We start from the raw sequence: 24,070 nt of genomic DNA, 5'->3' as shown, positions 1-24,070 counted from the left end.
TGTATTAAAATGTAGGCCCATATATGGAGCAAGTTTTCCATTTCCAAATGCTCTCCACAATTTATTTTAATCAAGCTTAATTTCTTAAAATAATGACTCTCCATCTATATAATTTATTAAAATGCATTTTGAATATGTTGGCAGTAATTCACACACACAAATCATTTGACTCCTAACCATCTATGGCTTTTAGAGATACTTGACCACTATTTCCAGGAGGACTTCATAATAATCTTTTAATTGCTACATTACTAGAATATACTGAAGCTCAGAGACGGTGAGAGATTAAGCCTTATTTTTAAAAGTTCCCATATGCACAGCTACATTCTCTTCACTGATAAGCACACCTGAGCTACTTATCTTTTACAGGACAGGCTAGTAGCTTTAAATTGTCAGTTCATTCGCATTCATCCTTTTTCTGTTTCCAAAACTACCATTTTAAAAATGTGTATGAACAATCCTCTCCTCCAACCTCAAGTATTTTGGTAATAGCAGTATTGGAGATACTAACAAAACATTACAGGCTAGGGAGAAAGTAGTCACTGTTGGGCCTTTCTGAATACTTAAGGCCATCGGAAAAATCATCATTTGAGTACAAACCCTTAGGGTGGATTCATGTGGTCAGGATTTAGATGCATTACTGTAAGGAAAGCATACCAACATGCATGACGCCCTAGTTGTAGTCATGGTCTCCTGATCCTACTTTCCACTTCTATAGCACTGTGTATCTCATTAGCTAAAGTCCACTATAGACTTGAAAGTGATCTTCCTTATTTTAGCAGTGACAAAACTGCATTCAGAAATCACTACTTCCATCCACAGAGAGAAATACCAAGGTGTGAAAATAGCTGCTTAAGCATAAATAATTTAGGATGCCTGTTTTCATCTGCTGTACCTATTTCTAGAATCCGATCTCACTCAAGAATCACTCTTCCAACTGGCTGCGCTTCAACACACGAATTCTGCTCCTGCAGGTACCACAGTTACACAACTTATTTTTTTAAGCAAACATGGCCAAAAGGCATGTGAAAGGCCATTACTGCCAGGCATGCAGGTGCACACCCAAAACCATTTTGGGCTTGCAACTTGTTGGAAAGTGTGCAACAACTGGGTCGTGGCATTTAGGATTTGGGTTTTGTTACTTTATTAAGGGATTGGAAGGGATCACGCTACACCACATTACATATTGTGGTGGGTTGGCCTTGGCTGGCTGCCAGATGCCTACCCAGCCACTCATTTGCTCCCCCTCAGCAGGACAGGGGGGAAAATGGGATGAAAAAGTTTGTGGGTCAAGATTAAGATAGGGCGATTGCTTACCAGTTACCATCATGGGCAAAACAGTCTCAACTTGGGGAAAATTAATTTAATTTATTGCCAATTAAGATACATTTGTGTAGAGAAAATACATTTCTGCATTACTGTCCTTAGGTTGGTTGAATGGTTTTACCTCATTTCTTTAATTCTCTCAAGCAAATCATACTATAAACCACTGTTAGATGTGCTCAGTCCCTCAAGAGCTGCAAAACTCCTTCCCTATATGGCATGAGTATTTTCTTTTCCAGTTAGATGAGATGGAAAGACATCTTCTGTTTTGGAACTCCTTTAGTTTCATTTTGCCTGGTTTGTTTTTTTTTTAATTAAGTAAAATAAGATTTTTTCATCACAAAGCAGATTTCCTGATGTCAGACCCTAGGGATTTTATATGACACAAAATTTAGCTTCTAATGGGCTTGCAGCTTTTTCAAGAAATATTTGTTATTTTTAAATCAAGTCTTGATATAGATATTATGGCTTCTTTAGGACAAGATATTTATATGTAGAAGCAATCCTCATTATTTGCATCTCATGGTTTTTTCTTTAAAAAAAACCAAACAACAAATTAAATAAACATCACAAGGAGTATGCATTTCTGATTTTTCCCTGTACAGAATTTGTACAAAGTACCTAGGCACAGCATATATTCATGAGTCAATTTAATAAATCCTGTTTTACATTTCAAAGGTTCAAGCAGGCTCTGCGTATTTGCATATCTGGAATGGTATGTTAAACTGCCCTCAAGGCCACATTCAAGAAATATTTATCAGATTTCACAGAGAATTTCCAATAAAAAACATGTATAATCAATGAGCAGCAAGTCATTTAGGTTTTAGTTCCATCTCTCATTTTTTCAGAGTGGAGAGAAGATGGGCCTTTGTTGCAAGTCCCAGCAGCGGTGATGGTCAGGGCTTTTTTTAATTAAAAAAAAAAAAAAAAGCAAACCAAAAAGTAGAATAAAAACAGACCAGCTCCAATATAAATGCTTTCAAAAGCCATTTAATTTAAAGCCACCATGATTTCAGTGTTCAGTCTTCTATTCATACTGGTTTTGGTATTATATATCATGAAAGAAACTGGGTTCTTCAAGAAATAGTAGGTCATCGTGGCTAAACCTCTGACTACTCATTCTTTGCACTTATACCACATTGTGGTGAAGCTCTGCAGCCTTTTTTCTCCATCTTATATTGGGGAGAGGATGGATTTTAACTACATGGGGACTGAAATACAGTCCAGAGGAAATGCACTAATCAGTCTCTTTTGGTTCTTCATAAAGTTAAAAATGCCTGTAATAAAAGTGATATAAATAACATTGTGTCCCATAGTGTTCAAGAAAAGGGAAATGAGAGCTTTAATATTCCAGTGAGAGATGACGAATGCAATTTTCCCCCTCTGAGTTTACACACAGTAATAAAATATTGATCTTTATGACAAAACAAGTTAGATTTGTATGGAGAACAGTTCAGGAGGGCTTCATGGCTCGCAGCAACAATGGCAGAGCGTATAACATTAATGATTAAGTGTCAGTTCACTGAATTAATGCCCCAATGTAGCCAAGTAAAGGGTTTTGCAAAGAGGCGTGATAGTTTCTTCTCCTTGTTTATGAGTTTCCAAGTCATCATCATTTAATTTATCATCTGTACTACTGCAGATCAATTTGACATGGGTTATTAACATATCTGGCTCCTGTGCTCCAAGCCATATGTCCCCAATGTAAACAGAAGTCAGGAATACACAAACAGCTGTGGAAGAAAAATTAGAGAAAAATCAGAACAGATATTCTTCTATTTCCACATAGTAGTACAAAACCAAACCATTTTACCTCCAGATCTATGTTTTAAAATAGTTTCCTAACTCTTTTCCCATATGGAAAATTTGTGGGTTTTTTGCCCATGCCAAGCCAATGATCCTCCTCACATTAAGGAAAGAAAACAGTTTCTTGTTAGCACAACCTTCTGACCTCTTTAAATAAAAAAGGTTGAAATCTGACCTGTGGATTTTGCTATCGAATTATAACATTAATAGCACATGGATCAGAACCCACACCCACATAGACTCATTTGCTGCAGACTATTTTTCCCCTTGGAATTGTATTTTTTATACCTCACTGACCTCCATTTTAGTCCTTGAAAGGGAGGTTTCTTTGAGGGACTATGACTGTTGTACTATCAGAAACCCCCTATAGTGTGACCCCATTCTGTGCTACCAATCCCTGTGCCCATACCACCAAAGACAAAGCTTTTACTCTGTGAAGTTATGAGCACCAACAGACATGGGCAAATTTGAAACTGTTTTGATGAATGTCGTGGTTTAACCCCAGCCAGCAACTAAGCACCACGCAGCAGCCACTCGCTCACTCCCCCCCACCCAGTGGGATGGGGGAGAAAATCGGGAAAAGAAGTAAAACTCGTGGGTTGAGATAAGAACGGTTTAATAGAACAGAAAAGAAGAAACTAATAATGATAATGATAACACTAATAAAATGACAGCAGCAATAATAAAAGGATTGGAATGTACAAATGATGTGCAGGGCAATTGCTCACCACGTGCCGACCACCCCCCAGCCAGTCCCCGAGTGGCGATTCCCCACCCGCACTTCCCAGTTCCTATACTAGACGTGTCGTCCCAAGGTGTGGAATACCCCGTTGGCCAGTTTGGGTCAGCTGCCCTGGCTCTGTCCTGTGCCAACTTCTTGTGCCCCTCCAGCTTTCTCGCTGGCTGGGCACGAGAAGCTGAAAAATTCTTGACTTCAGTCTAAACATTACTTAGCAACAATTGAAAATATCAGTGTTATCAACATTCTTCGCATACTGAACTCAAAACATAGCACTGTACCAGCTACTAGGAAGACAGTGAACTCTATCCCAGCTGAAACCAGGAGAATGAATTAAAAAAAACCATGGAACTACCTACTTTCTACCATTACTGCCTTGTAACGTGAGTGAAAAGGAAAAGATAAGTTACCTTTCTTGTTTGCATCCTCTTCCGTCATTGCTGACAGGCACAAGTTTTTCATGAGTTCATGAAAGCCATTGTTGGTTAGGCCCTGAGCATCCATTAGGCGAAGCATGATTGAACTGAATAAAGAGAGCTCTTTGAAGAGTCCAGCTGTTCCACGGCTGGCCTCACAGATCTGGGTGTAAAACTTGAAGATGTTGTTCCTCAATGTCTCATCCCTGAGGATCTCCTGCACTGCCACTGGGTGTGGCAAGATGCAATTCTGTAGCCACCGCAGAGTTAATGAAACATTTTGCATGTTGAGGCTGTGCTCAGCCATGGACTTCATGAGCCATTTAGTTACTACGTAAGTGGACGCACAGGTAAGACTGACTGTTTCATCCACGAGGTCAGCAGATTTGAGGGGCTCCCCTCGATGTTTGGCAGGCAGCATTGGGAAAACAGGCTCCCAATGAGCAAATACAGAGTTCAGATGATCTCTGCATTTCTCCAGCTCAGAGACTTCCAGGTCTGCAGTGCTGTCGTCTTCTCTTTCTATCTCATTCTTTTTCCGAATGTGATGGTATGCATGAGAAGAGGCTTGAGATTTGTTCTTTTCTTTAATATTTTCTGTGAGAAGAAAACCACCACCAAAACAAACATCAGATACTCCAAAGGATTTTCTTGGTAGAAAATTATGCAAGAAAGATGGTATCATGTGTTGTTTCAGTTGCTAAAAGGATAAGTACTAGCCTCATTTAGCAGCCTAATTGAGCCTACACAATTCAGAGCAAACGGGCTACAGGCAGTGACTCACAGGCTGAAACACTTTTCTGAACTGGATCGCCTAACTTTGAGGTGAGCAGTAATGCCACCCAGGCCCTGGCTCACAGCCCAGCAAAGCCGAGGCAGTATTTCAGAGGTCCACAAGATGCAGTTTTGCCAGTAAGGCTACATTATTTATACCACCTCATGAGAAATGCTCAAGATGCTATTCTTTGGGCTAGCAAAGGCACAGCACACGCCTGCCTATGGAAGGAGGTATCTGCACAGCTACGTTGCTCTTGAATGGCGCGGGCTAAAGCAGCAAAGTCTGCCTTCCTCCAGCACAGCCGCATCCTGGCTGAGTGTCTGGCTGGCGGGGTGCTGTCAACCAAGGGCACGTGAATTTTTCACACCCCAAGGGAAGAGGCAGGCAGCCGAACTTTGTGACACAGGGCTGCCCTCCGTTAGATGCTGCCTGTGTCACAGGGAGCAGCAAAGCTCCCAAACAGCAACAGGACTTTGCCACCACCATACCACACAGCATTTTATGGCAATCTGCTTTTGAGGAGTCATTGAGAATATCATCAGAAATTTCAATTATGTTGCACTCTGCAGCTTAGAATGAACTAAATGCATTTCAGCATTTTTTTCCTGGGGGCTGTGGGGGATGGAGACAACTTTTGAAATGTAACCTCAGAAACAAAATTTCAGATAAGGATCCATTTTTGTAACTCCTTTATAAGCTCCTGATGCTTGGAGCTACAGGGTTTTTTAAAACCACATATATAGTAAGTTACAGATGTCATTACAGTAACTCTCTAAAAATCCTCAGAAAGACACTGAAAGGGTGTGGAAAAACTTTAGAAAAACTAAAGCTTTTATAGTATCCCTTAAATACAGTGATACTTTAATAATGTTTAACTGATACAGAACATTTAAAGAAACCTATAGAAGTTGTAATGTGCACCAAAAGCAGTTGCTGTATTCACACGAAACCAGTGTTGTTTAACACCTCCCACTACAAAGTCCCTTCTATATTTTGTTCACGGATAACAAGAGAGAAGTCATACAAGTCCAAATGTATTTTTGCTTTCTTCCAACACTGATGACAATAAGAAAAACTAGCTATTTTCCGTTCCTCCTCCCCCAAGCTGTATCAGATTGTCCAACAAAAGTTATTAATACTACTTCCTATGAAGTTTGCCTCACTTGTATGATTAGCTTGTAACAGCCTCAACAATATTACTTTTCTGAAATATTTTGGTACTTACTAAGCAATTCTTTGATTTGGTATTTCTGAGCTAGAGTCTGCACATCCTCTTGTAGTTGCAGGTCTTTTTCAATGATGCTCCACTTATGCAGCAGCAGGAGGATCTCTTTGTTTGAGAGAACACTGTCATTCACAGTGAACCGGCTCATTTCTTTGAAGGCCTTAACAACTATAGCACGATATTCCAGCACAGAATTGAGTGTACTGAAAAACTGAGTCAGTTTGGCTAGATCTAAATTAGTCCTATGAAAAGAAAACAGAAGTGCCATGTATTTTTCTGCCTGCTAATTAATAAAATAAAATAAGTATAGGCTTCTTCTCCTTACAGTCTCTTCCTACAGTTTTATCCTGCAGTTCTCTAGACATATACTTTTGTTTCTCAGGATGCCAGCAATAATTAGTTTAACTCCCACTGAATCCCCAGTACTTCGCTCCATTAGCATCTGGCAGAACAGACCATGAAACATAGTCTTTGCCCTCCTGCCTGTAAATAGCAAAGGCAGATGGCACACAAGGAAGAGGACAGAGGTCTGGAGCTTTACCTATGCTTCTTTATTTTGCATGAATTTTCAAAATTTTGAGGAAATAAACAGCTTCTCCAGGCTGTGACAATATCTGTCTGCACAAAGAGCTGCAGGCACTATTATGAACCCAAACAGAACTGGTTACTCATTTGCTTTCTACTGTCCCTGCTGCAAATGCTGTGCTTAGACAGGTTAAGTCCTCTAGATCTGGAGAGAAGAGATGGACTCCTTAACACTGTCGTGTAATACTTTGCACAGTTTCTCCTTGTACAATTTGCAGGCATGGTACAGACACAGAAAGTCTAAACCTTTGGAGAGTATGAAAGATCCTTACAGCAAATAGCATTGTGAACTGCAAGCTCTAATCCAGCAGGAAAAAGGTAAAACATAGCAGCTTAAAAATAGCCAGTAATTAAGGATGTAGAACTTGACAGTAACTGTGCATCAGCTATTATTTTATGCCCCACGTATTTAAACAGCTAAACCTTCCTGTCAAAGAGATCTCATCAAAATTCACTACTCAACATTCAAACTGAAGGGGGAAAAAAAGCATTAAACTACCAGAGATCAAGAAATTCTTCTAGCCTTAGTAAATTTCCAGCTAGACAGAGGATGAGATGCAAACTGATTAAAAAGAAAAAAAGGACTTACCGAATGTGTTTGATTAATGTGATCAAAACATACAGAAATTCATTTACAAACTGAATTGGAAGAAACTTCCTGTTCTCCTGGGACTGATTCTTGACTTCTCTCTTGTCTCCTAAATTTGTTAGCCACAGAGTATGGAGTAAGGAAATAATTTTATTTAGCAGCTTGTTCTCCAGAAACCTGAAAAACAAAAAAGAGAAGCAAACACCCATTTGGAAGGCAGATCCTAACCAGGAACCAGTCCATCACCTAGAGGACTTTTGGAGCTGTGAATGTCAAAAGGTGCCTCTCAGCCAGGTCCCCATCAGGTCATGAGAGTGCACCCCTTTGAAGCCCCAGCCACATGGAGGCCCTGGTTACTGCCCTCCTCTTGCCATGTTGCAGCTGGGGAAACAGTGTATCACAGCCCCTGCATGAGACTAGTGATTTCTCACTTACATCTTTCATTACACAGCCCTGCTAAGTATTCCACTACATGGCAGCCATTACCACCATTTCTTTAGAGCAGTTACTGTTCAAGACAGCTTGGTTCCTTACGTTCCTAAGACTTTAAGTAGTAACAGCAATGCTTACAGCACAGTATCAGGAACCATATTTACTCTGTTATTCTACGGGTGGGGGAGGAGCAGGGGGAGCAATCTCATTTTTGTACAGAGGATGCAAGAATACTTCTCAAAAGTACAATCACAAAGTATTGGGTGCTAGAGGCCAAATCCAGGCTTTCTCATTTCAAAATGTACCAAATTGTACCAAAGAGAGGTGCACAACGGGGGAGCAGTACTGGGAACCTGTTCAGGCCAATCACACTGTAGATGACCCTGAAACCTTGCTTGAACCTGCTAGGGGAAACTATGCAAAAGAGATGTTGTGTGCATGCACGCGTGCATGCGTGTGTGTGTGCGCACATGTGTGCATGTATGTAAGGGAGAGGCAAGGGGTGGAGGAAGGAGTGGGAAGAGAAATGTTATAGACAGCTCCAATTCATTATTGTGCCAATTACTGTGTAGGTAGTCCTACGACAGGATGTGAACTGTGGGTATTTGAAAATAAAGAGTCACATACGCTAAAATAAGGTGCCATTTTGTTTTCTAAGTTTTTCAAGAAAGTGTTATCAAAAACATGAAGCCCCCCCACACCATCATCCCTCCTACTACAACCTGAAAGCATCTTGATTTTGTTTTTAGAGACACAAGGGAACGCTTCAGAGTTCAGCAAGTTCTGCCAGTATGGCCCTAGGCACCAAATGTCACAACCACTGACAGGCCATCTCTGTATCCATCACCCTTGTTTTCATACTCAGTTGCATAATTATTCTACTGCGGACAGTAAAATTGTTCCCATTTCACTAGTATTTCCCTAGTTACCTTTTCTCTAAGATGTGCAATATCCAGGTTAGGAGGCTGTGATCTTGTATCAGCTCATAGGCAGCTCTGGTGACATGGGCAGCATTTTGTAATATCTCCAGAATATGACTCTGAAACAGAAAATATAATTTGTTCTTTTACAAAATTAAAACATAGTCAGGATCTAATTATTATCAATCTTTTAGAAGGATATAATTAGCAATCTGACTGGTATCTGGGATTTGATCAACTTAAAATGTATTGCCAAACACCACATGTTCTTAACAACCCCAGGGAAGAAAAGACATTCTCTTTTCAAGACTTCATACACACAGACGCTACTCTTAAAAAAAATTCTTAAGGTAGCAAGACAATTTTCTCTTTTTGTCCAAGATTTTGATACTCAACTAAGATACTTTTAACAGACTGGATTTCTCAGGGTGGATGTTTATGAACATGAGAGCTGCTGGCATGTGAGTTTTTTTCCTGCTAAAGCACTGTACAGGTAACATGCTGGTTAGGGAATAAGGAGACCTAAAAAACCAAAGGCCTTGACCATATGAGCAAAACTGTGGTATCTCCAATATATTCCACAGAGCAGCAGAAATACGACTAGACCCAGACCACCAGTTGATGAAACTGAGTGAGGTTCCATGATGGCAGGGACATGTTCCAATTTCAGGAGACAAGGATGTGACTCTGGTTTAGACGTAAGCAATTATTTCCCCCTCCACACACACACAAAATCAACAAGGAGCAGATTTTCAAGAGGGCAAGGGAAAAGGCAGCTGCTCCTTTCTGCTTTGTATTTGTTTAAGATCTCCAAATCAGGCAAACTTTTGTGGTTTGGGGTTTTTTTGTGGTTTGGTTTTTCTTTTTTTTTTTTAATTCTTACCTGGGAGCCCTCATCACACAAAGGACTGTTGAAAAAGGAAAGAATGACCTGGAAAATCCTCTGGTAGTCATAGAGCTCATAGCAATGTTTATCACGCAGCCCTTCTCCAAGAAATCTGAGAATCCACTCACGTTCTGTTTTGTACTAGAAGCCATAAGAAAGATACCACCATCAGACATTTCAAAATAATGCCTGCTCATAAGAGTACAAAAAACCTGGTTCCCTGGGAGTGCTACCACAGTGCTTAACAGCTTTTTCTGGACTTCTCAATTTTCAAATTTAATCAATAACAACCATCAGGAACAGTTACTCTGCAGCCCAAATATGCACTGATAATGGAACCTTAAAAGTTGCTGTTTCTAAAATGCCTCAGTTCATTAATGAACTCGACATTAATAACCTAAACTCAAATATGAATGTAAGCTAGCTAGGGCAGAACATTCTGTTTGTTGTGCTTAGAGAGCATGCACAGCACAACTCATGATTTCACTATGTGTTACTATTAAGAAAACAACAAAGAAACCCAGAAATAATACTGCTAATTCCAATATAAAACAAAACAAAGATGCCTCTAATTAATTGCCTATGTAAGAATAAGATTTTATTGCATTTTTATGGCTTTCTTCTATTATTTTCTGAAGAATTAGTGGATACTGAAGATGGGGTTCTTACATTACCTCAAAATCAAAACTGTAGAAAAGCTGGAAAAACCCTGGTACTTTCCTCAGATCCAAATACTGGTGTGACAGAAGGAATCTGTTTACCTTTATATACATGTGCTCCTCTGTGAAGAGAAACAATGGTTATTGTGTAGGAGGACAATGTTCACAATACACAACCACACAGAAAAATAAACGGTACCTATATTTTCCAGTGTTTCAGCTAGCTGTCACAACAGTACCATTAATTACAGTGAGGAGGCCGCCTGCTCTAAGGCTGATTATATTGTTGGCCATCCCTCCTTTTCTCTTCCCCAAAATGAAAAGCTCATTCAGAGTGTGCACAAAGCAGGTGAGAAGATAAACATTCAACATGGCTCTGACTTCAGCAAATCCAACGTTACTTCATTGACAAAACAGAAATCTGCAGCAAAGTGAGAGGCAAATCTCTCCACGTTTCAAGCCTAATGCTTCATGTTACACAATCATACTTTTTAACCTTCAGACCAGACATGTCCCCCATGAGCAGTGGAACAAGTTGCCCAGAGGGACTATACAGTCTCCATCCTTGGAGGCTTTCTAGGATCAGTCTAGAAGTCTGGAGGTTTTCTAGGATAAAGCCCTGCGCAAAGTCATCTGCTCTTACAGCTGGCCCTGCTTTGGGCAGAGGGTTTAGCTAAAGACCTCACAAGGTCCCTTCCAAACTGAACTACTCCCTGATGCTATGATTCTTCTTTGTAACAGTGACTTACGTTGATTCAGTGTCTAAGGACAAAAGGACACTTGGGCCAACCTACTCTGATCTGCTGAACAGGACCCGCACACTCACCTAGTCCTCTGCCCACCTCCACCTCAAAATTACGAGGAGGTAGTGGCTTCATCCCTGATGGATCAGACTGGTTTTGTACACAAATTAAAATGCCACTTCCCACTTCTCCAGTAAGGCAGTCTACACAAGCACTGGAAGTTTTTCTTTGAAACACAGAAAAGCACACTTTGTGGCTCCTACCAGTGTCACAGCTATCTCATCTTCCAGTATCAGTCAAGGACGTTACTCCATGCACAGTGACTCACCCCAGGAGTTCAACATGCACAGTAGGTTACAGTACCTGGCTTCAGAATCTGCTGTGCGACACGAGCAATGTAGAGGGTCAATGAGAAGGTAAATCTGAGGTTTGGCTGCCTGATTCCATTTTGCACAGCATCCAAGAGATACAGCAACTGCAGCACAAGAGCCCAGGGGAGAAAAGCTTGAACCATAACCCAAACAAATACAACAGGAGAGCATGAACACATAAATAAGCTTTTAGGATACTTCATAGGCCATAAAACAAATACCAATCCCATCAGGATTTCCATTCCTACAAATAAAATTCCTAATAATTTCTAAAACACATTTCCCCCCCTTTTTCTGCCCATTGATTATAACAGGAAGAAACACAAAGCGACAGAGGAGAAACAATGGAATAGAGGATAAAAAGCTTCTTTTAGCTCCCTCACAATGTGCAGGTAGATGGATGAATAAAGCAGTAACTCTCCTGTAAGTGTCCATGACCTAAAATGTCTAACTTGGCAAACTACCGATTGATCTCAGTCTTACCTGACTCTTCTCTCGAAAGCGAGCTCCTTCCAGATGAGAACGAAAGGAAGCCAGGACAAAATATGCTGCTGCTCTCATGTTGGAATCATAGCTGCTAAGGGCAGCTACTGTTAGACCCAGGGCATTGACTTCAACAAACTTGTGACATGCCACTACACACTCTGTATGTGAAGAGGGAAAAAAAAACAAAAGAAAAACACCCAGTGCATTACACTGACATGTCATAGAGTATATAACAGCACTATAATCCTTAACAAAATTTCTATTCATAAACACCAATTTCTAGACCTACCCCTACAAACTCTTACTTCACTGCATGCTAAAGGCTCCTTCAGCTAAGAAAGGCATTTTGCAAAATACTCTGAACAGGAATTCTTTACCTGAGCCGAAATTAATGTGGTTAGTCTCATTTACGTGAGAGAGAGACTATTCTGCCTGCTAGACCATGCAAAGTTAGAAGTAAATTCTGTAAAGACATAACATATCTCACTGTTTCAGGAAAGTTAAGTATAAAGAAGAACAAGAGGGAAAACTGTCTTCCTCAAAACATTTTCTGGGCACTTGATAAGTCTGTCCGTGAAAGATAGATCAGCATAGCCAATGAAAAGCCTATCTGCATGAAAGAGCTTCTGTAATAGAACAGACAGGAGAATAATACATAAATAAGCCATTAGCCACACCAGTTGTTACCATGCAGGCATGAGTGATTCTGCCGGTAAGGCATGTTCCAAGCAAAGTACTAAAGTGTAGCCCTATGCCCTTCTGGGACAAACAAAATCCAGCAATGAACAGTAACCAGCCAAAAAGAAAAAACACCCTTGACTCTAACATTTATGTTCCATAGCATTTTACCATCAGGATTTAGAGTTTCTCATTTAAGGGCTGGGTGTTTTGAAGAGCTTGTGCCATTTCTACTCACTGATGGCTAGAAATGATGTAAAACCTCCGGAATATCTCCTGTGCTATTTCTATGCCATTCACCAGTAATGGAATACAATGGCACCTCGGTGTATTGTACCAGCTGAAGTGCAAATGTATTGTAGTTCTGAGTTTAGCAACAATATTCACCTATTTTCTTGTAATTCACACTGAAGGTCAAGAGGAAATTTCTGAGAAACAAATATTCCTATTGAAGAAGAGACTGTAGTCTTACTGACAAGTACCTATATTTGGTCCGCTGATTTCCTCTCCCCCCGCCCTAGCTAAAATATATATATATATAAAAATATATATATATTTATGTAAAAAAATCACAGATTATTTATGTCCTCGCACCAGCAACTGGGCTGTTTCTCTCATCTTTTCCTCAACTGCCAGAATTCCTACTTTAATTTTGTGCCTGGCAGTTTCACACCTAGCTCTGCTAGTTATGGGCCAGGCAATGGCAGGGTCTCCACCTCCCAGCACTGCCTCCCAACCAGCCCACTGCTATATGACCAATGCAAAGGCACCACTGAATTGCAGTAATGGATCTTTTCACTGAGTAGTTTTACAAGTTATTTCAATACTAGCGATTACTGCACACTTCCCTACACCAGTCCTCACCAAGGCACATCAAGTTTAACTGGCGTAATGCAAAACACCTCAGTCATCCTCCTAGTGAGCAAAAAGATCCCTCGTTTGTTAGCACGGGATACCTCTCACATCACCAGAGCTTGTACAGATACTGCTCTACCCCCTTCTACTTCCAGGCACTGGGCAAGGCCACCACCTGACTGCCAAAGTAAAAATGGTGAGAGGAGTAGCACAACAGGGCAGAAGAAAGAGAAACAGAGACCAGAGAGACACCTAATCTGTGCCTTCTGCTACCTTCTGTCTGTGGCAAAGCAACTCCACACTTCCCACTCTTCAGGCAAGATGCAAGGGTGCAAGGTAAGCACTGGGAAATGGATGCTTTCTGTTGAATCCCAAGTGAACATGCAAAGATCATCTAAAAATCGTCTGCCTGCATGCAGCGGATTCTCCATCACTTATGGACATCTCACACATAGCCCTGGCCTATACAACAACCTCTTCAGTACAGGATCAAGTATGTCTTGTATGGCCTTTCAGAGCAAGCCACCACATGACTCTCCTTCAGACTGCAGTTCTTGAGAACTACTAATGTACACCAATTAGACAGAGAAAGTGGATAATTTTATGGGGTGGTACCGGATAGTGAAAACCAAAGTCCTCACTTCAGCAGTAAAGTTTATGCTGGTCACAGAAAGATTTATTTGGAAAACTTTCTTTCACTGAAAACATGCAGTGGAAATATTTTCCATCCAGCTGACCTTGAAGAGTGCATTCAATAACTAACATAAAATAACAAGCTATTATTAAAAAAAAAAGTTAATTCTATGTCTGACATACAGTTTGTTTAAAGTACCTTGAGAACCATGATGGAAAAGCTTTCCACGAGATGCTTATCAGAGCTAAAGTTAGACAGAACTTGCTATCTGCCCAACTCTAGACTTACTTTTTACTCCGTAAGCATTAAGCATGGTGCAATAAGTCTATGTTTATAAATTCAGCAGTTATATAACATCTGTGCACAGGGCACTGTGCAGTCAGTACAAAGAGCAAATAAATAAAGAGGAATTGGGAATTCCAAGAGCAGCTGACATGGTTTAGGGGCACCATGGGACGTGAACTCATAAATCACTTGGGCCCTTTAAAAATGCCCCTCTTAAGACACAGACTCTCACTCAGCATGGAGCAGTTAAGAGGACGATTTTTCCCCTCTCGAGTTTTGGAGTCAGCCTATGTTGGGATAGCCACTGCCTCCACAGCTCCGCAAGAACATGATGTGCAAGAGCTCCCTCAGCCCCACTGCTTCCCACACAAGCAGTCGTCATCACTGGCTGACTGTAGCGCCGCTGAGGCTGACCAACAGCCACCAAATCCCTCCCACCACTTAAGGTGGTTGCCTCTAGGTGGTGGCTGATGATGACAGGTGCATGACAGCACTGTTTTTTCCAACTATTACACCCAGGTTGAAAAGACACTGGCTGTCCATGCTCTTCATCAATAACAATCTCCACAACCCAGCATTAACTGGATTGTCCAAGATCCCTGCCACTGCAAAACACCAGATACTTCTGGTATCTTTTTTTCCTCAGCATACTAAAAGACAGTTCTTTTTACTGCTGTCAAAATTATACAGAGCGGTTTACAACTATAGCTAAGTATAGCCTAAGAACACACAAAACAGGTACTGTACTATAAGGGTATACGTGAACAAAGAAGGACTGTAAGTATGATTTCACTGAAAGACAGTTATCAGCCTGCCAATTGCTTCTGATATTATTGTTGTGGAAAGCCAAATCCAGCTGTAACTACACAGTGGTTAACCATAGGGAGGGAGCTGGTTAGGAAATTCCTTATGATACTTGTCTCACTTTGATCTTTAAGGGCTCTCTAAATAGACAACATGCCTGTGAAGTACAGCAAGGATATGCATACGCAAAGCAGGGCCATGTCAAACAAGAAAAGTGAGGCTAAGCAACTAGTTTTCAAGCAACATGTAGATCTCATCAAACTTTCCAGCAATTCTGAGCGCAGGCCTATTCATGACATACAATGGCCCCATGCATCTCTGTCTAATGGAAAATGGGTTGGATGAAGTTTCCCTATACTATAACCACAGCCTGTAACAGGACAGATCTCCAGTCAATTCAGTCACGGTGTCCCTTGCAGAAAACAATATCCCTGCAGAGATTCACTCTGGTCAGGAAACAACTTCACCCTTCCCCAGCAATGGGGGCTTCTAGTTTATGTCCAGAGAATTCCTCCAACATTGCAGGGCACGTTCTCCAACCTGCCCTACCTCTGCCGAGCTCTCACTGAGAGCATAGCTGAAAGGAGCCGACTACTGCTCCAAAAAACTCAGCCACAAAGCAGCCCCAGATCAGAGCAGTCCTATCAGCTGCAGGTGGGGCACTGCATGTACCAGCAGAAGGTACCATCCCTTCCATGCCTGTTTTGCTCATGCTGTGACACCACAGCTGAACAGAATACAGCTCTACATATCCACCAGAAAAAAATACAACCCTCCAGTAGGAATATTCTTTATTGATCCCTCTTATGCTATTTTATAATTACACTGTGCTGTTTTTTGTGATATACAGAATGCTGTTCGATAGATCAGAGTACATAAATGTCTACTTTTTGTCTCTTCCAAGCTGTTTACAGTTCCAGTTTAAAAACCTCTCCTCATCTTAAGCAGATCAGTCCCTCTACATAGGGTTAACCCACTACATTTAAAAGAGCTATGAGGGAGCACCTACCCATCTGGACAAGACCAGCTTGGCAGGAATACCTGTCTCCTGCTATGTTGCTCTATTTCTGAGTAGCCAAATCTCATTAGATATATTGCATTATTTGGAAAAGTGCTTTAAAAAAAAAACCAGAAAAACTTTAATGCCAATTACAACTTGTTACTTTTTAAGTCATTCTGAAAATTACAATGCAATGCAGTCAGTCGCTAAGTGATGTTTTTTCTCTCCAAAGCCAGGCACAAATTCCTCTGTAGTATTAGCTCTTAGATTGAGAATAACAGAGCTATAGATGGAGCCATGCAGCTCCTGCAGCAGAGTAACATGACAGTAAATATGAAAGAGAAACATTCACTTTACCTGGTCTGGTCAGTTCACTAAAGAGCTGAAGTAGAAAACGAGGATCGTAGAAGTCATCAAGACTCTTGACACTTTCATCCCTATATAGTGACTCTTGCAGCTCCTGAAACCAAATCCAAACCAGTATTTGTAAGGAACACCACCAATTTCCAGCTTGGTTTCAAACTTCCTCAACCACCTCATCCCATTACAAAGCAGCCGATACTAAACCTTACAAAATATAATGCAACACAGGGTGAGACATGCTTGTGTTTAAATCTGGCTTTCACTATAAGGGTTCTAAAACTATTTCCCCTGACTAGCGCCAACAGATACAGAAACATGTTAGCAAACTGTATGAAAAACTGAAGAGCCCATTGTCAGTGGATCCTTGGACAGTCAAATTTAACAACTGTTTAAAAGTCAAATTCTGGTCTTACTTACACATGGCAATCTTTGCAATGCTGCACAGTCACACCTGCTGACAAGATGTGGTCCATATATTGCACTTCATTCGAAAAGTGCTCCTAAATCATTAATTCCAGCCCTCCTAGGAATTTAAATTACTCTCCTGATGTAAACAAATTGCAATGTAATACAGGAATGCAAGAAAGAAATTACTAAAATGAAAGGCCCTTTTTCTACATCAAAAGAAGGATAATTCAGCAGTCTGAACCAAAGGACCTGTGATGACAGAAGACGGCGATGCTGAGGGAAAGACAGAATTGTCTTCATCATCTTTTCTCGATCCAGCAGACACAGAATCTCCTCCATGCTTGGCTGCTGCCATAGTGACTTCCCTAGACTCTTGCAAGTCTTGTGATGCTCCACAGCGGCTGGACCCCATAGTAGGATTCTTAAACATTGTTCAAAGTAAAGGCATTAGTCAACAGACTGCTAGCACTGGGCAAAAAGCAATCACAGAGGATATAAATTAGTATTTAAATTTTCCCTTCACTTGTACTTACTACCCTGTGGGAACTTGAAACTAGAACTCGTTTCCCGGGCAACACCTTTTTCATCTATCCAAAAGCTTTTCAAATTCAGTCAGAGTGTCTCATTAACTATTTCCTACTCTGTTAATCCAAGTCAGAACTTATCTTCTCAAAAAAACCGCTTTTATATTTAAGCTATAAATGCAGTTAAGTATGATAGCAGCTGCATGTAGAGACAGTGATCAAGACCTGGTCAGACAAGGTTGTCTCAAATGCAATCGATATTTCAGACCAGCATCACAGTGGTTCAATAAAACATAAATCCTTACTCTCCTCCTCCAAGTTGCTCCTTAGACCCCACTTATTTTGCCATTGTGCTTAAAGAGCCATTGATATTGTCATTTATTATATGGGTACTGCCAGCAGCATGCCTCACTGTCAGTAAGGCAGCTGGAGGGATGATGTTAGGCTTCTTATCACCCAGAACCTGAAGGCTCCCAAACACAAGTTAGGCTCTGCTGAGTTGCATGTACAGCACTTCTTCTGAATGTTCTCTATATTCACTCAAACTCTTCAGTGCTGGGACCAAGCCTAACGAAGTGTCTGGCTACCAATTCACTTCAGGGTATAGTACGAAATTGTTTCTCCTTTCAAAAGGCTACAAAAGTTTTAGAACCTAACTACCTCTGAAATCAGTCTCCTCCTCACATAACACCCTCCCATTTGCAAACACTTTCAGTAAAGATTTATGCAGGATGCAGCCCTGGCTTCTGGAAGCCACTTTGATTCCCTGCTAACATGAACTTTCATTTCCTGTCCCCCTTCACAGGCTACAAGGATTATCTATATTCTAAGACAAGGCTAAGGGAGGTTCTTAATTCAGAGTCCAGTCCTGCTCCCTGAGCCAGTACTCTTGCACTGCTGTTAATATATATGCCCACACCTCAAAGACAGAAAAGTGCAATTGAGCAAGGCAGACCAAAACCATCAGTGTATGTAAGAACTGTTAGCAACAGACTTTCCTGTGGACTGCTTGGACACAGGGCCTGAAAAGAAACTGATTATTTTCTACGATATACGGTTCTCTCTTATGAAGCATGTAGATGTATTGCACAGTTGTGCTATAATGACAGCTACAGTCCAGACTGCTGAAAGACAAGGAAGGCATTGATACCATATCAGTACCCCAAAACTAACAATACATGTGTTAATGCAGGAGTCTATACATTGCTCCTCCACTGGTATATTCCTCTCCTCTCCAGCAAAGCACCAGAGCTGAATATCATGCATACAGGGGCAAGACCATTGAAAAGCGCAGGGGCTGTGCTGAGTGGTGAATCCTGTATCCCAAGGGAACAGGGAAGAGCAAGGAGTTACACTAGCAACTTGTGCTTTGGCCTTCATCTGTGATGAAATCCCTACAGTGGGTTCTTACTATGGAGAATGAGGGACTACTGAAATGAGACAGTCCCTCACACAACCCACAGACACCCAGAAGTTTGGGCAACACACAAGAATTACATTAAGAATATGAAATACATATGAAAAATGTTTCCCAAAGCAACATTCACCTCTAGGTTTGACCTTGCTCACTGTTTATCTCAGTTAAAAACAAGACCCTGGAAAATGCCAATTGTGAGACTGCTTATTTGCATGCGGTTAGTTGAACAAAGGAAGGCGGTCAGCTTACCTGGAATTTATAAGACTTTGATTATTCTTCTCATATAACTGAAGTAGTAGCAGTATCTTCTGATCTAAAAACCAAGATGAAACCCAAAGTCAGTCACCTATGAAGATGAAAACCAGATCTAGTAGGAAGTACCTTTCCCAGGCTCACACACTTACCTACAGTGCTCAGTGTAGCCCCATAGGCACCCAGCAACACAGCAAGGTGACTGCTCTCACAGAGAGAAGGGCTGAGTTTCACAACTGTCAGCAGTATATCTACCAAGGCCTCTGAAATAAACACACAGCTTTAGCTTTGTTGTTCTCTCAGTTAGATAGTGCGTATATAAATACCCCCACACACATACACCCTCTCTAAATAGATGCACACAGAGTACTGTACGTTTTAGATCAAGATCTATCTCTATAAATACCAAAAAACGTTTCCCTGACTACACTAAAGGATGACTACGATGCATTTAATTCAAGCGGAACAATTTTTTTTAAAGAAGTTAAAACAGTATTTCCAAGCTGGACACACAAATGTTATTGTGAGTTAAGGTCCACAATGTGGCATACTACCCTACAGAAAGTTTCCACGTGTACACATTTGCCCTCTGGTTAAAAAGAAGTCCTATATGCCATCCTACCATACTGTGGCTCCCTCCTCTCCCAGGAAGGCATCTGAAATTAGCTCAGGAGTTGCACAGAGCAAAGGCAGACATCCTAGCAACCTCCCCAAGCTACTCAAGAAGCTACAACAAGAACTTTTAAGTTCACAACCCAGCAGCAGTAACTTATCAAAATGCTTCTATACTGTGCATTTAAACAGAGGTCATCACTGCAGAATCCAATTAATTAGCAAGCTACAGGAACTCTGTCGTGGGCCATACAAAAACTATCCACCTTTATTTTATAACTAGCTGAGAAACAGAACAAATATGTGATCAGGTTACTCAAAGGTAAATAGGGTATCTGTGGCAGATTCAAGACCTGAATCCAGATTTCTTTACTCCCAGTATCTGAAAAGGCATGGGCTTTTTCCCCTAGTATCTACAAGAATATAAAACGTACATCAAAGCAAAACAGATCATAAAACCAACAGCCTGAATGAATGCACTCTTCACACCAAACTTCTGAATTACTGAAGTTAGCCTCAAAGAATCCATCTTGCTGCTCTACTGAAATACATTCAAAAGGTAAAACGCATACAGTAAGCAGCAAAATCTATTACTTTTTTTTAATTTCACTGAATTTGTGACTTCGCAAGAGCTTTTGTTTACATGCTGCTCACCAATACACACAAAATTTGTTATCAACATGCTGCCCTGAGAATTTCCTCCCCTTTTCTTATGCAGCTCCTTCAGTCACTGAATCTCAAAGCCCTGTACAGTGGAGAAAAGCTGAGGTGTATGTAGATTAAATGATTGGTTCAAGGTCAGGTAGTATTTCTGTTGCAGAGATGAAGAAACAAAGGCAATTCTACACATGAACTAGCACCCAATTTATATTCCTCATGGAATGTTATTCCTCATGAAAGGTTGCAATATCAAATACACATCGATTAATTTAACATTTTTGATACAACTTGCAAAATCAACTTAAAATCTTCTGTATCAACCTATTTTAAAATAGGTTTAAACATTACACACATTTCTAACAGAACCTATATGCACTTCAGTGATCTCATACTAACAGCATCACAGAAACCAAAAGAATCAATTCAAGATTTCAACAGGGTTAAAAAAACAAAAACAAACAAAAAACCCCAAATCCACCTTTTCCATAGTTTTAGAAACATAAGTATTTAAAACCGACAGCAATAAAATGAATGCAACTTTTGGATCTAAGCAGAGGTAGAATTTAAAACCAAGTGCTAATATTCTAGAATTGTTTAATAGCTCTGCAAGTGTATGTAGGTGGATAAGTTACTGGATGGGTAGAATATAATGTGAGAAAGACAAGATTACTAAATATAGTTAAAGAGAAGAAGATTAAAATAAACCTCTTGTCTGGATGTTTGTGCAGTCTTCTTCTCTTGACCTCAGTATGGCTGACAAAAATAGAGAGTGCTGCGTGACCATCATGTGAAGTTTGGAGAGCTTGACTAAGCTCTGACTAAGTGAGGATTCTTTCTTGTATAATAACTGAATAGCAATGTTCAGGACTTTCAAAAATGCTTCATCTCTGTAGCGGTACCTTTAGAAATAAGGACCACAGAAAAGTCAGATCCCAACCAAACCCAAGGAAACCTGCTTGAAAACAATCTGTTTAAGTAATGAGAACTTTGCAAAGAAAGCAAACTTAGTAAAACCACAACAAATTAAAAAAAACAAAACCACATACAACTCTTTCCCTGAGCTGTTTTGATTTAATTCTTTTTAAACTATACTGGTATCTAATTATAAAAAATAAAGGAGAATCAACACACAGTCACACTTGTAGCTGCACTGATCTTAATAAAGGATTAGAATTTTGCCTGCTAACCCTTCAGACAGCAACCCTTCAGAGTAACACTTTTATCTCCAGAGAAGCTAAGATTATCTTAAACTATTTTTAATTTCTTTTATTTAAATGGTCTACATTTAAAGGTGAAAAATCCAATTCTGTTTTCATATGAATTGTATTTAAGAAATATCTTAAATAAAAAGAAAAGAAGTTATATGAGCATAAAGCTTCTTTATGCCAGTTGAAAAGAAGCTAGTCCAGCTATCCAGTTAGCTATGTTAGTTATGCTAACTGGAGCACAAATTTCAAATCTGCCTGCAGTTGTGCAGGTTCAGGCTCTAATGAAGCCAGCAGATGTGACATAAAGTGCTTCCTGAGAAACAAGGAGCACCATCAAATCTGACTGAATTCAAGGGAGACAGGGCATTTCCAGTATAAAGCAGGACAAGGCCAAGTGAACAGAACTGTGCCTCCTACAGCACCTTTGGTATATCTCAGAATTACTTACTTGAGTCCTGTCTTCACAAGGCTGTACCAGTCATCTGGGTCCACTTCTTCAACAAAGCACTGTGCATGTAGTAAGTAAAACCAGATGTTTACATTTAGCACACAGAGCTTCTACAGATCATCAAGACCAGCAATTTTTGTTCAACAGACAAACTACCAACATGCAAGCCAAACATTCAGGTGGTATGATCAAAGGATAACACGGAAGAAAGCTCTTGGATACAACAATCCTACCTCCCGATTCAAACGAAACCGACAGTCTTGTTTTGTTGGTCCTGGGAGCAAGGGAGCATTTGGGCTATATGCAATTAAAAAGCAAGCTGGTCTGTAGGTACCAAAAAACCCAGAGTCTTGAAACTCTTCACACTCCCAAAGTGTGAAAGGAATAAAAAGTCAGTGAGTCAAAGCAAGAGACTTCAGTACTAAGTTTTTGTGTACCTACAACGTGCTTAAGCTAACCAACCTTTGCATGTGGCTAACAGGGGTGACTGGGCATACATGTTCTTTACAAAAACTGATCTTCCCTGAAATGTTATAAACCACAATAAACAACAATCAGTTTTAAGAAGACTGACAGCTGCACATGCCAGCAGTCCCAGTAATAGTAGGTGCTAACCTCATCCAGCCTGTGAACACCATTAGGAAGAACACTATGAGGTGGCCCCTCAGGTCCTGCAAGACTCTTGTCCTGCACAATCAGTCATGTCCTAAAATGGAGTCTCACCAGAAGCCAGCAAGAGGTCAAAGGCATTTGCTGCCTGCAGAGACCTTCATTTTTACATCTTGCATGAATCTGCTTACCTTACTGAACTACAAAAAAACCCGGTAGTACAGAGAGAATGATCAAGTAGTGCTCTTTATGATCGAAGTCCTGGTTTCTATCGATGATCAACCAAATTTCTGCCACAGACTTCAGAGGGCATGGCAGGTGGGTCTTGTCAGAAGTGTCTCTATCACTTTTTTTTTTTTTTTTAAATAAAAACACCCATTAGCAACCTTTAACTCCTGAACATCTCAAACTCTGGTTTTCAAAGGGGACTGTTAGCAGAAATCCATCATCAACAACAACTCAACACTGTTTCCTATAAAGGATTAGCAGGGCCAAGTTAACCCTGCAAAAGCTATTAAAAGCCAATAGAAGCCATAATCTATAAAATAGAAAATAAAGTCCAATTTATATTTATCCAAGATAACAAGAGCACGGTAACACATATGCACACAGTCACATTCTGACAGTGCAGATAAAAAGAAGTCTCACCAATAATTCTTCTAGCCTCAGCAGCATGGACCTCTCAACTTCTGGCTTGCTTTCATCTTTACTGCTGTTGTACATGACAACTAATCCCTTCAAGCAGGCTGATAACAGGCGTCTCCTCCAGGAATGCAGCTCTTCAGAGTTTTCAAGCATTCTAGATATGGCATCTGCCACTGTCCAACTGCAGGAAGATATTTATTCATTTTTTAATGTTGTAACATGCTTTTTGTATATGTTAAAGATGTCTTGCTGCCAAAGCATAAAGTGACAGATTCTCTGAGGAGAGGATGCTGTTATTGTTCACAATATTTGCATTCATGCATATCTGTCACAAACCAAGTCCTGAAACAGGGCAACTGGATTTGCTTACCTCTCATTATTTTCTGCTTTCTCAAGAGCAGCAGGAAGCTGGTCGATAAGGTTTCGCAGCCCTTTGCTTTCTGAAGATGGCAACAACTTTGAAAGAACTTGCAGTTTCACAGTGGTCTCATGCAATGCTTCTGTGTCTTGAAATACACCGCAGAGCTCCTTCCACAGAGCTTTCCTCAAAACAGGTGTAACAGCTGAGACAACTGTTGGGAGAGAACAGGGGGCACAGGTTCCACCATCTAAGTGTGTTAAGCAACAATAGACTTATAATTACAAAAATCCCAAATCACTTTTCTAATCAAGGCCCAGATTACTTAGTTTCTAGGAAATTATACTACAGT

The 24,070-nt window shown here is 40.5% G+C and overlaps 1 protein-coding gene across 1 annotated transcript in view; it reads right to left on the bottom strand.

Annotated features, from left to right (window-relative positions):
* Positions 1-2,334: 2,334 nt before the first annotated feature.
* Positions 2,335-24,070, bottom strand: part of URB1 (URB1 ribosome biogenesis 1 homolog (S. cerevisiae)) — a 60,420-nt gene continuing 38,684 nt past the window's right edge. The window contains exons 23-39 of the mRNA XM_010585327.1: positions 23,731-23,932; positions 23,364-23,541; positions 22,107-22,165; positions 21,156-21,349; positions 19,331-19,441; positions 19,176-19,239; positions 17,235-17,406; positions 16,572-16,674; positions 11,956-12,116; positions 11,465-11,576; positions 10,374-10,480; positions 9,697-9,840; positions 8,823-8,932; positions 7,462-7,638; positions 6,288-6,529; positions 4,279-4,881; positions 2,335-3,056 (exon numbers count right to left, since the gene is read on the bottom strand). Coding sequence (XP_010583629.1) covers positions 2,851-3,056; positions 4,279-4,881; positions 6,288-6,529; positions 7,462-7,638; positions 8,823-8,932; positions 9,697-9,840; positions 10,374-10,480; positions 11,465-11,576; positions 11,956-12,116; positions 16,572-16,674; positions 17,235-17,406; positions 19,176-19,239; positions 19,331-19,441; positions 21,156-21,349; positions 22,107-22,165; positions 23,364-23,541; positions 23,731-23,932 — 2,945 coding nt within the window. The 3' untranslated portion in view covers positions 2,335-2,850. The remainder of the gene's footprint in view (positions 3,057-4,278; positions 4,882-6,287; positions 6,530-7,461; positions 7,639-8,822; positions 8,933-9,696; positions 9,841-10,373; positions 10,481-11,464; positions 11,577-11,955; positions 12,117-16,571; positions 16,675-17,234; positions 17,407-19,175; positions 19,240-19,330; positions 19,442-21,155; positions 21,350-22,106; positions 22,166-23,363; positions 23,542-23,730; positions 23,933-24,070) is intronic.

This window comes from Haliaeetus leucocephalus, unplaced genomic scaffold, assembly GCF_000737465.1.
Source record: "Haliaeetus leucocephalus isolate CR32 unplaced genomic scaffold, Haliaeetus_leucocephalus-4.0 Scaffold93, whole genome shotgun sequence".
In the NCBI taxonomy this organism is placed as follows: Eukaryota; Metazoa; Chordata; class Aves; order Accipitriformes; family Accipitridae; genus Haliaeetus; species Haliaeetus leucocephalus.
The sequence above is the reverse complement of the archived record's forward strand: the minus strand, read 5'-3'. Positions and strand labels throughout refer to the sequence as shown.